Genomic DNA, 13,120 nt, shown 5'->3' with positions numbered 1-13,120 from the left:
ACGGGAGCCGAGTCACGGCAAGGCAGCCATGCAAAAGAGAGAAACCAAATATTTGGATAAATATTTCTTATCAAAGAGGCTAAATTTTACCTTCAACTTTTTTAGCAGATTTCTCATGTTATTATGTCTTTACATTGATATACTTAAAACTGCATGATACACTGCAGAGGTAAATAATGCTACCAATATGAAGTATGAGACTCAGATATAATGTCGTGTTCAATTACTAGTTCTGACAGCATTACTGTTTGTTCACACACTATATTGTGATCGTGTTGTACAGACATATATAATTAAGTGGCCTTTGTATGACACTTAACGATGAGTGTGACCTTGCAGAAATGAAAACAGCAATAAAACCAATGTAACTGAGCTATTAGTTAATGTCAAATGTTTCGCCACCATTTTTCCATCACTGGCCTAATAGCTGTTACCTAAGTCATTTTTTTAATCTTATATACGTCAATTAAAAATACAGACATATATGTATGTGTAGATGCTCACTCATCCAGGTCATGATAAACCACAAAGGGTAAATGTAGGCAATTTTTTTTGTATGTTTAATCTGTTGTTGTTTTTTTATGCTTTCTTAAAACTTTAAAAATCAACTCCAGCCATTATGCTGCAAGGCTAATGAAATGTAGCATAACCAGTATGTACTGTAATAATTGATTGTTGTAGTATTTTAGTTTATTGATGTGCATCCCTTACTTTGTGAAGTTGACTTCAAGCAGTGAACATGCATTTCTTGAATTAAATTAAAAGAAGCCAAGCCAGCGATTGTACGTGCTACCATGCTAACATGCTAACATCTGTGTTCTAGAATCGTTAAAGGAAAATTCCGGTGGTTTGGAGTAACAATGTATCCAATGGGTCATGTAATATGTACTCTAGTTTGATATTATGATGTTAAATCCTCTCTCATTTAATAGTGTTTTGAGAAGATTTTTATCGACAATTACGAATTTTCAGGGGTGCTGCCATTTTCCCGAGTCACATGACCTACGTGCGCGGATGTGGCGTGTTACGTGCCGTTCCAAACGATCGATTACATGGGACACCATTATGTTCAGCGCTGATTTCTCAGATTTATCCTCATCTGATGAAGAAGGAAGTCGCTCGTCAGACTCCGCGTCATTCTGCCTAAAGAACCATCTGAATGTTCAACATTATTTACAGCCACATGTTCAAATCTGTATGGAAGTATTTCTCCGTAGTTCCGATCAACCAATACCGCTATTTCTTCATCAGATGAGGATAAATCTGAGAAATCAGCGCTGGGCATAATAGTGTCCTATTTAATCAAGCATTTGGAATGTCACGTAACACCCCCCATCCGTGCACATAAATCATGTGACTCGCCAAAATGGCAGCGCCCCTAAAAATTCGTAATTGTCAATAAAATTCTTCTCAAAACACTATTAAATGAGAGAGAATTCAACATCACGATATCAAGATAGAGTACATATTACATGACCCATTGGATACATTGTTACTCCAAACCAACGGAATTTTCCTTTAACATTTTACTAAGAAGACAATAATGTAGGTGGACAATTCTTAATAGCAATACTTGCGCCGATGCTTGTGCAAACAAAACATGAGAGGTATCCTGGTGTTTTGCACAAATGTCTGGCACAATATCCGCTTGTGTGTCAAGGAAAATTATCCAATTTTACTTTGTCATAAAATCGGTGTTTATTTATATTCCACTAATGTGTGACTTATATTGACAGACAGAACAATGAAATAGTCTTCGACTAGCTGGCAGTTTGGCTAATTATACAACAGAACACAGTTAATGCTGCATATTCAGGGTTCAACACTCACATTTTTTTTTTTTTACCTCCCTGTTTTTCACGAAAGCGCTCATATTTCACTGTTTCTTGTTCACAGGCCAGAGCAGTTCCAGGATTTGTTAAGCGCCATCTGTTGACATCTTGTTTTAAAGGAAGTACGGTAAGTTAAAGTGAGTTGAGGAGTTTCTTTGAGAAATTAGTTGCTCTGATTTCATTGTGTAGCATGTACAAGCGATTGCTTGCAGATGCTTTGTGTGGTGTCAATAATTCAATGTATTTTACAAATTGTGGTATCATGAAGTAGTTGATCCATTTTGATTGTTCATTGTCTGTTTTGTTGTGTTTAACCTTCTCTAATAGAGACCCTGAATTTTGCTGTCAATATAAAGGTCGTCCACTTCACCTTTCACCATGGAGGAAGCTCAGTCGGAGATGAACATTTTATCCAACGGGAAAAGCCACAACCTCGGAGACGATGTGGACGTGCCGATGAAGACGTCGCTAGAGGAGGATCAGTGAGTTTTTCCCGTACTCCGCAAGCATGTCCAGTGCTGTCTCATGTGAATTTGTGCCATAAATTTGTCATTGATGATGAGCTTAGTAACAGGTTGGGCGAGTGTTGACCAAATGCCTTTTTGGTTTTTGTTTTTATTTTTGCATGTTTATTTTATTGCCTCATTGGGTGGATCCTTGCACAGAAATGGCACGCAAACAGTCAGGTATGAGAGGTTTTAACTGCATTTGCAACTTCATTTACTGTTGTTGACGAAAATGAATCGTGTGATTTGAAGTATAAAAGCAACGGACATTCATTTGAAGTCATTGCCGTACATGTCTCAACATCAGATTTGACGACCCCGACGGAGGTATGGAGAACGAGGAATTTTTGCCCAGTGCAGATGGAAAGAAACCAGTTCGATTCAAAGACGTGAGAGAATGCAAGCCACAACTATTACTAGTTAATTGATATGTTATTGTACTTTTTTTTTTTCATTTGTTTGTTTTTTAAGTTTGAAGGGAAAACGTCCTTTGGTATGTCCGTCTTCAACCTCGGTAATGCCATTATGGGAAGCGGAATCCTGGGACTGGCTTATGCCATGGCCAACACAGGCATACTTCTCTTCTTGTGAGTAGTACAAAGGATACACAGTGTCTGCTTCAGGATTAACTAGACTGGGTGGTATTGAAAGTGAGGAATGCAGGGTGGGTGGAAAAGCTAGAGAAAAATAAAGAAACAATTTTTTTTTCTTCAAACCTGCTGGGCTTACTTCAGCTGAAGGCAAAATGGGTTGATTGTTTAATGTCGGTTGATGTTAAAAGGATTTGGATCGAATTCTGTGACAGTTTTATAACAATAAACAGGGTGCATGGTGCAGAGTGATTAATTTCTGCCCATTCACGGTGATACATGGTATTTACCAACAATATTTCTAAAAATGTTAGATAAGGGTGGTAATTAGTCATGCAGTAGCAGCAGTGTGAATTACTGGCGAAATGATGGTTTGAGTGTACTACAGCATTTTAAAACATTTTTTAAAACGTCTAAAGATGTTTGGAAGAATTTTTTTTTTCATCATCAAGTCCTCCAAAATAATTTCAAATCCAGGAAGCCTAAATTTAGGTTATTGATAAAGTACAGCAGAAGCTGTAGTACTCAATAGCACTCAAGGCTACACGCATATATGGAAATGCTATTTCTCATAATAAACAAGGGAGCAAACCCACTCTTATATATTCCGATTTGATAAGAGCGTAAGGCCACATCCGTCCCCCTTTCCCAAGCCCAAAAACCACAAAGTACCATTGGGTGGGTGAAGGCCTTGTAAGTGTCAACTGAGGTGAGATGGATCCCCCAAGCCTTGATAAAAAAACCCAAAACTCCCCAAACCCAGCACTAAGAGTTCCTTGATGACATTTTGTCAAAGGACTGCTGTTACCGTTTCAAACATTTTGCCTTAACATCATCACGTACATCTGCCTGTAAACACACAATAAAAGCACTCAGGGAATGCAGACCTCCTTCTTCTTGGTCAGTTTTACTCCATTGGCTTGCCATAGGCGAGGTCTGGAATGTAAATAGGAGGTCAAACAATGAGGTAATAAAGATTCCATACAGGTTGACAATTATACATCAAAACAGAGGTCGGGAAAACTTGCAGCAGTGTCGAGGTCCTTAGTCTCAATGCAGGAAAGTAGAATTTCAGTGCGGGTTACTTCCTGAAACAGCTCACCCAGATAATATTGACATTAGGATCTTTATCTAGCTCAATCCCGTCACTTTTGCACCGTGAGTTTAAAAAAAAATGGCAGGCAGACTAAATGCCCAGCGGGTACGGAGGCCACGTCTGGCAGCTGCACTCTGCATGTAGTAGTCGCTATGTCCATTAATGATCAAATCCAGATCCCACATTAGGGCTTCAGGTTGGACTATTTTGGGCTGTGGCCTTTCTGGAGTCTGTACGGGAGTATGGAGATACTGTAGGTGGGTTTATTATGGGACATGATCTTTTTTGAGATGCTGGCTATCATGCTCAATGCAGCTTTCTTTGGCTTGGATTTATTTAGTGAGCCTCTATTTGCAATATTTCCTTCCTGCTTCCTAACAGTCATCATCATCCCAAAGGGACATTATCAGATTAGCATCATTAGTATGGGTAGAAATGACCTGCCCAATATTTTGAAAACAATACTCTCACTCTCATCTTGCATGGCAAATGATAAGGAATCAAAAATGTAGCTGTTGCACCCCATACGTCATTCTTCATAGGCCAGACGTTCATTTTTCTGTTAAAAAAAAGTTCCCAGGTGATTTAGCAAAGCTCTCTGGCCTTGTTTTGTTACAATACACAACCGATGAGAAACGATATAATATATACACATGTATCTCTCCCTTCATGGAGTACAATTGTATTATTGCTATCATGACCTTGCTAGTGCATGAGATGAAGTGAGCAGCTCGTCAGTGTAGCCAACTTAGTTCACGTCTATTCGATCTAAATGGGACGTTAAATCCTACCAAAATAAAACCAAGAACAGTGCATGTCGTCCGTCATTTCTAAAATGGCGTGTAAACAACTGCTATTGCTCAAGAAAAGTACTCAAATGCCGTCCTTAGTATATGAATCTGCTTTCCAGTCGGTGTATGAATAAATGTTATGCAGAAGGACAGAATATGTAAATTATTGAATCGCGTTGCAGGTTTCTTCTGACTGCAGTGGCTGCGTTGTCATCTTATTCCATTCATCTGCTGCTCAAATCATCCGGCATTGTGGGTAAGAATATCATAGCCCGTTGTCAAGAAACTGATTACATTATTGTGCATTTAAATTATCTCTCTTACTAGTGAATCATTTTTTAATAGCTGTTTATAAAAAGTTTACGACTGCCACTTCTATTACACCCTCAGAAGCTTCTGAGAAGGAAAATGCTAATAGTGTTTTCTCTAAAGCTGTGTGTGGCAAAAACATTGTGTTTACTAAATACTTTTGCCGCACCAAAAAGTATATTGAATTTCTCTCAGATAATAAACGGGAACCTTGGTGGTTTCAGGAATTCGGGCTTACGAACAGCTGGGCTTCAGGGCCTTTGGCACGCCAGGAAAAATGGCCGCCGGCATTGCAATCACACTGCAGAACATTGGAGGTGAGTGAATGAATCATATCATATCACAGTGGCAGTAGCTTCAGACTTATTTCGAATTCACAGTATGCTATCGTTGGCAATTTTTTGAGGCAGCAGCCTCAATTATGAAGACGCACATCCTTAGTGTAGTGTACTCTTCTCATATTTGCAGTGGAGGTGGATATACCTCCATAGCACAGGTGTCAAACTCAAGGGCCAGGGACCAGAGATGGCCTGGCACATCATTTTATGTGGCCAGCGAAATAAAATCATGTGTAAACTTTCATGGTTGTGCTAAAATCTGTTCTAAAATATTAAATTGTCATATATAATAACTAGTTGAGATACCACAAGCTTTTTTTTATTACATACCTGTACTTACAGTTACTTTAACAAGTGCTGAACAAACGTTTACCTTTCACTTTTGATTTGATATCGTTATCCATCAATTTGTTATATCCAGTATATATAATATGATGGGACTGCTTGATCTCTTTTGAATGGTTTTACCTAAATAAAAGTTTAAAAACAGTCATATACTAATGATTAAATAGAAGTGTATTGTACCAAAAAGTAAAATACAACTGGGCTGTGGTTTGGCAGTGAGTATTTCACCTACAGAGTCTTTCGACGTTTAAGTACCATAATTTCCGGCCTACAGAACGTACCTGGTTATAAGCCTCACCCAGTACATTTGTAAAGGAAATATCATTTTGTACATACACAAGCCGCACCTGTGTAAAATCCGCAAGTGCCCAAATTGAAACACGAGATATTTACAAAGAAAGACGGTACACAGAGTTTAATACTAGTGCCGCCGCGCTAATGCTAGCGCTGCTTAAGATTTTAAGTTTTAATACCTTAGCTTCGCTTAACATAGCAACAACATAGCACAAACAGGGCTGGTAAAAAAGAAAAAAAACATACAACATACCGGTAAAAAAAAGAAACAACCGTTGCAGCTACACAGTAGCAACATGGCATCGCGACACTAACATAGCACGGTGCTAGTGCGGCGCTAACCCTTGTGCGGCACTAACAGAGACGGTTAAAAAAAACAAACTGGTAAAAATCACAGAGACATGCCAGTAACACAGCAGCAACATGTTAGCACAGCACTAATGCAAGCGCAGCCCTAACAGGGCTGGCTAAAAAAAAATATATACCGGTAAAAATCACTTCCTTGGCACATATATTCCAACTGTCTCATTCTTACCTTTTCCGCTTGACTGCCCCCTTGCAGCTGTTGGAGAAAATGCACAAATTAGCCGCATCACTGCATAAGCCGCAGAGTTGAAAGTGTGTGAAAAAAGTCATGGTTTATAGGCCGGAAATTATGGTAGTACTTATTTGTACCAGTCTTTGAGATTCACTGGTCTAAGTCATATTTTAAAAGTAAAATTATTTATGTATATATACTTTTTGCCTAAATCGTCTCCCCATGATGACTGTAGAGCATGAACTTCTCGACATGAAATAAAATTATTAATTAATATATTCGGTGTTGAGTTCAGTTTTTTGTTTTTTTTCTAAAAAATAAAAACTCACCGGTAGGCCATTACTTTACAAAGGTGACAATGTACTAGTGATAATTATTTGTCATTCTTAACTTTCCCTAAATTTTCCTTGACGGTTCAGTTCACTTGGAATGATTATGGCGCAACACTGATCCTGGTGCCAGGTTTCACGTTAACACTGTTTCGGATATTACATTAAAGCCGACTCAGGCTTCTCTTTTCTATCTGTTGCAGCCATGTCCAGCTACCTATACATTGTGAAATCTGAGTTACCTCTGGTCATCCAAGCGTTCCTGAAGGCTGACCCTAACGCAGAGTGAGTAGTAGCATTAATAGCACTGCACTCGTGAATTCACAGCGTGCCTGGTCAAGGACTTACCAGCTGGGATTGGAGGGGCGTGATGAGAATGGAAGCTTGTAATTGAACAAGCGAGAGGGGCAGTTCTCTTGATAAGGTGTCAGCTGATTTGGTGTGGGGGGCACATCATCAACCGCGTTGCATAAGATGCCAAAGGACTGCTCTGGATTCCTACCGCCACTTGCAATGTAAAAACATCCTCATCCTTTCATTCCAGCGTTTGCTTAAAACAACAATGCGTTTAATCAGGATAAAATGAGAAGTATGAAACGTCCGAGACACAAGTCTTGGAACACCTGACATTTACACCCACAGGAAGTGAAAATAGAAGAGAATATGGTTACCTGCTGTAGTTGGATGAAGTGGAATTCTTTCATACCATACTCACCCCTGAGGCTTTGCACTGACTTGTTTCCTATTTTTCCCAAGAAAAGCACCTCATTCGCTGTGGAGTATTACTATAACACTAAAAAGGCGCTGTTTTTATGGCCAGCGGTGCAGCCTGTCAGATCCAACAGTGGGCGGGCTGCACCACCGTGTTCACGTTTACAGCCGACTTCATTCGCTGACAGTCGAATTGGCTCTTCTCATTTCCTTCACGTGGTGTAATGACAATTTCAACAGCAACATCTCAATGTGGAATAGGACGATGCATACGTTGCAACGCAAGCATCGTCACTGCTTATGGCTGGTCTGGCAACAGGCAATGTGATTGGGTACATAAAGTACATACAGTACAGGTAAATACAGAATGAATTGGTGACAACTTCTGGCAACTTAAAGGGCCACTGTCATGAAATGCATAATTTTTAGTATGTTAACAACGAAAAATGGCAGCCGAGGGATTTGTTTTTTCGAGAAGAAGCAGGAAGTGTAGTACGGGGCAGGAGCACCCTAAAGCGGACTCGTTTGTTTCTATTACTTTTACCTGCGGGAAGGTAGCTTGTGGTTCCTTCGTGTTAGCTAAAATTCCGGCTCGTTGCATTGCTGGATATTGCTCGAACACTTGGGAGGTGGATTTACCCTTCATAAGTTTCCAAGGGACACTTTTCGTTGTGAAAAATGAATTGTACAGGTGCAATGGACGAGAGCTTTGTGGGTTCCAAATGACAGGTAGGTGTGTATAGAGCTACTAAAAAAACTATTGTTAGTGGGGGGGCGCGTAATCTGTAAATCAGGGGTGCCAAATGTGTTGATGTGCGCATCGGAAGGCTTCCGTGCAGCAGCCGCTGAAGGACGGCCTCCGACAAGGCCGAGGCGGCTGGCTTCCGTGTCAGAAGGGGCGTGTTCGTCTCCCACAGTATTGGCCACAGCGTGTTTTTAATGGCGAATGTCTGGTGTGATGTCACAGGCACGAGATTTAGCCAATATGGCAACCACTTGGATGTCGTCGAATGACACTTCTGCAACTTTGCGCATGGATGATGCGCTCTCCGCTCATATTTATTTTTTCGTATAGACATTGAAGTGAATAATGTTATATGTATTTTTCATCACAATATAGATTTTAGAATGTTTATAGGTATGACAGTTGACCTTTAAATATATTTGTGGGATCCCAGAATCTCTCTGCCTGTGCCCTGATCAAATTCACCACATTCGTGCTATACCACCGTTCTACTTAATGCTGGTTTTTAGACATGGTCTAGCAGGCGTACGTTTAGACCAACTTTCTGCTACCAAATTGTCACTTCTCTAAGGACACACACTCTTGCTTCACCAGATCGCCTAGCTTAGCACAGAATGGTCTGCCAAATTGCTTGCGCTTGCACGAAAATCACAATCTTGCGGCAGTTTTACTTTTTGCTACGCCCATAACGACTGTGCCCGTATGTCTGTAGCAAATAGCCACAGTTGCTGGTGCACTTTTCGTCTGATAATTTAACTTTGGGAGAGCAGTAAAACATTAACACAACAAACACACTCGTGCTAGCACTGCTGTCGTCCACAGCTCGCACCCAGACAATCACATGAAGAATTGCCGTTGCTTGAGCTAATCAACCAACCTCCCTCCAGCTCACCTAAATGACTCGCCACACGACCTCGCCCGCGTCTTAAAGATACATAACTAACATACGCACATTGATAAACATTGACTGACAACATTGAAAATTACATTGATAAATTAACATTAACATTTTATGCTCACGATTTTTTCGACAGTAGGGTTCATTATGGGTCAAAATGTATTGATGAGTTGAATAAGTTTTGACCAGACACACATTGTAAACAAATGACAGTAGCAAGTGGCGTGACATTGACTGCTTCATTCCGACCGTGAGGACAGGTCGCCTCGGCAACACCCCTCGTCGAAGGTTCATGTCCGCCCGGCGTGTCTCCTACGGCTCCAATCCATGACATCAAGCAGAGAGCGTGGAGCGAGGGGGAGGGAGTCGTATTTTTAATTCCTTTCTGCCGGCTCTTAAAATAGACGGCGATGACATGCAGCTGACAAACACAATGCCGCCTTCTACTTGACAAGTAATTAAAATAATCTGATATCAGTGTATATTTAGCAGAAAAATATGCTAACGGACTATAAAGTGTAATAATTAAGTGGAGTCTTGCTTGCTTGGCTGGCCACACAAGGAGAAACTGAAGTCATATGTGAACGTGAAACTTGCACATGATGCTCGTAGCTGGCGCCGAAGCAAACAAAGTGTCAGATTTCAGCTGGTTACATAAACACACATTTAGAAAGGGAAATGTAATCACATTCAACAGGGCTTCCTGTCCCGTCCACTACGAGAGCTACTTTGAGAAAACACCAAAGGGTATAAATGAAAGAAACGGGTGCATGTGAAGGCCATACATTGGAACATTTGCAGCCATCCATAAATCCATTTTCTAAGCTGCTTATTCTCACAAGGGTCGCAGGAATGCTGGAGCCTATCCCAGTTATCATCAGACAGAAGGCTGGGTACACCCTGAACTGGTTGCCGGCCAATCGCAGGGCACATAGAGACAAATAACAGCCGCACTCACAATCACACCTAGGGGCAATTTGGACTCTCCAAATAAAGCACGTTTTTGGGGTCTGGGAGGAAACCGGAGTGCCCGGAGAAAACCCACGCAGGCTCGGGGAAAAGATGCAAACTCCACACACGCCGGGCCGGGATTTGAACTCCAGTCCTCAGAACCTTGAGGCCAACACTTTAACACTTTAACCAGTAGCGCCACTGTACCTGTTGCCATCTAATGCGAAGAAAGTTCAAATACAGCCAAACCTAAAAAATACAGTATCTGGCTATTTATGATCAGGCAAGGTCAGAGGTCAAGGTATATATATATATATATATATATATATATATATATATATATATATACACACACACACACACACACACATGATCATGAACACCATGAAAAAAAGTTTTCATCTTTTTCTCACATACGACTTTTATGTGTGCAAAGCCATTCATTTTTCTACACATGAAAGAGTTTTCTTGTTCTTGTGACTGTATATGTACTTGAACTTGGCTAAGGTTTTGTTATGAAATCTCAGCTACAAAGACCTGTTGGGAGGGAATCAAAAGGGAACCTGACCTACAATTCTTGGGATTACAAAAGACACAAACACACACCCACAGAATCCCTCTCCTAGTGCATAGATGCCATTGTGCATGTTTACATTTTACCATCATTGCCCCCTCGAGATGATATTTGTTTTCCTTGGCATGCTGGTTGAGGAATGTTCCCCCCCCCCGTGCCATTAAGCACACAATTGGCCGCCAACCTCGAGGGCCGATGACAGCCGCACATTGTTTGTTGACAGTAAACTGTTTTGGAGAGGTGTCAAAACAATGAACACAAATATTGGCGGTCCATGCCACAGAAGAGTACGTCGGCCATGACAGCCAGACACAAAGCAGCAATGTTGATGAGTGCGATGTGCGTACAGGTTTATCTCGGTGGAACCTCCAAAGTAAAATGTCCCAAAAGCGGTACGACTTGGATTTCAACCAAAGTGCTGCGATTTAGAGTTTAACCAAGAATTAAAGGTCGATGAAGGTGTCGTTTTCGGGAACACAATGTTCACATATCTCCTAGAGTTGAAATTAGAACTTGGAAATCATCCAGCATTCGGAGATCCCTCTTCTATGTACTGTACATATTGTATGTCCTCCAGGGGTTATGTTTTATGAGTGTCAATGGAGCGCCCGTTGAATGGGGATGTACATGCGATTGTCCACATTTAGCAGATGGTGACTCAGCACGGCGGGCTTTAAAAGCGAAGCTACCCCACACAGCGTTGGATATGCAACACCAGCTGTGAATGTTTTACAGCCTGCATCATTTGAGGCCATAAAGGAACGATATGGCGAGCATATAGCGACATCAGTTTGGCCTTCCTCTGTGCAGCTGCAAGCGCTCTCATTGTAAATCCTCGCTTATGTAGGATTCAGTGTGACTGCACAAGCAAACGGCACAACTTCAACTTGGAATATTTCACCGGAGAAAAATGAAACATATCAACACAGTTGCACTTGCTTGCGCATTAAACAGCATCATTAATTACTCACTAATATCCACTTTTTTCCTCTCCTGAACAGTTTTTGGTACTTGAATGGCAACTACCTGGTCATCATGGTCTCTGCCAGTGTCATCCTGCCCCTGGCACTGATGAAGCAGCTGGGTGAGTTGACACTCGATCTCCTTCCACATACTGTTTGACTCACAATCCTTTTGTAGTCTTTCACACAGCAGCCGAGCGAGTATTTTTCTGATCAAGTGTTAAAGATTAACCTTTCAGATTGTTCCGATTAGAGCACTAGTTATGGCTTTTTTTTAATTTTAGATAATTCACTAATTTGTTCAGGTGTTGTGGCAATTTCACACCATTTTTGGCAACCAGGCCACCGTGGACAAAGCCGGAGTGTGGAATGGGCAAACTGGGCGGCCTGTGATGCCTGCTGCGATTTTTAAATCGGCAAAAAATTTGCCGCTGTGGATAAAAAAAAGTGGCTGAGTAAGACGGGCTGCACGCCACAAAACCCGGCAATGTAAAATTGGGCAAAACACAACTTGGAGGCGGTCGGTGCTGCGAAGGGAATCATTGTAAAAATAATAGAATGTAAAGACTTTCTTTCGACATATCCCATTAGGGGTCACCACAGCGTGTCATTGCAGATGAAACTCTCATATTTGTTTGTCACAATTTTTACGCCAGATGCCCTTCCTGACGCAACCCCTCAGGGGGAGTGGAGACCCCAGTGAGATACGAACTCACAACCCCTGCTTTACCAAACCAATGCTCTAACCCAGGGGTCGCCAACGCGGTGCCCGGGGGCGCATGGTAGCCCGTGGGGACAATTTAAGGCGCCTTCGAGGCATGTTCTAAAACTACCACAGCTTTAAATTTTGAATCTGACTTGCTTATGTCATTTATATTCTTAAAATACCCGTAATGTCACATCATACAACAAATGAAAATGAAAATATTTTATGTATATATAAACTACTGTATGAACTATGACTGAAGTTTGCTGCAAACAAGTCATGTAGCAGTTCGGACAATCAGTTCTCACGAAGTAGCCCTCAGCCTCAAAAAGGTTGCTGACCCCTGCTCTAACCACTGAGCTATGGGGCCTCGTAAAATAAATAAATAAATAAATTCTTCATTAAATAAAAATAACTTTGTAATAATAATAGTATGTAACAACAACAAAATCTGTTTTCATTTCTTTTTTATACAACATATACTTGTTTATTTCTTATTTCAGGATACCTTGGCTATACCAGCGGATTTTCTCTCAGCTGCATGGTCTTCTTCCTCTCTGCGGTATGTTGACCGAGTAGGAAATGTTCAGGAAAATTCACAAGAG

General features: G+C 41.0%; 1 protein-coding gene across 4 annotated transcripts in view; it reads left to right on the top strand.

Annotated features, from left to right (window-relative positions):
- Positions 1 to 13,120, top strand: part of LOC133507739 (sodium-coupled neutral amino acid transporter 3-like) — a 29,315-nt gene that overhangs the window by 8,687 nt on the left and 7,508 nt on the right. The window contains exons 2-11 of one of the 4 annotated variants that reach the window (XM_061833101.1): positions 1,897 to 1,959; positions 2,189 to 2,314; positions 2,498 to 2,518; positions 2,646 to 2,727; positions 2,810 to 2,925; positions 4,998 to 5,071; positions 5,349 to 5,441; positions 7,172 to 7,253; positions 11,849 to 11,931; positions 13,019 to 13,077. In XM_061833101.1, coding sequence (XP_061689085.1) covers positions 2,211 to 2,314; positions 2,498 to 2,518; positions 2,646 to 2,727; positions 2,810 to 2,925; positions 4,998 to 5,071; positions 5,349 to 5,441; positions 7,172 to 7,253; positions 11,849 to 11,931; positions 13,019 to 13,077 — 714 coding nt within the window. In that variant the 5' untranslated portion in view covers positions 1,897 to 1,959; positions 2,189 to 2,210. Of the gene's footprint in view, positions 1 to 1,896; positions 1,970 to 2,159; positions 2,315 to 2,497; positions 2,519 to 2,645; positions 2,728 to 2,809; positions 2,926 to 4,997; positions 5,072 to 5,348; positions 5,442 to 7,171; positions 7,254 to 11,848; positions 11,932 to 13,018; positions 13,078 to 13,120 lie in introns of all 4 variants that reach the window. The other 3 variants (XM_061833102.1, XM_061833099.1, XM_061833100.1) reach the window with 3 other exon arrangements.

Source organism: Syngnathoides biaculeatus, chromosome 10 (assembly GCF_019802595.1).
Source record: "Syngnathoides biaculeatus isolate LvHL_M chromosome 10, ASM1980259v1, whole genome shotgun sequence".
NCBI classification, from domain to species: Eukaryota; Metazoa; Chordata; class Actinopteri; order Syngnathiformes; family Syngnathidae; genus Syngnathoides; species Syngnathoides biaculeatus.
The sequence above is the reverse complement of the archived record's forward strand: the minus strand, read 5'-3'. Positions and strand labels throughout refer to the sequence as shown.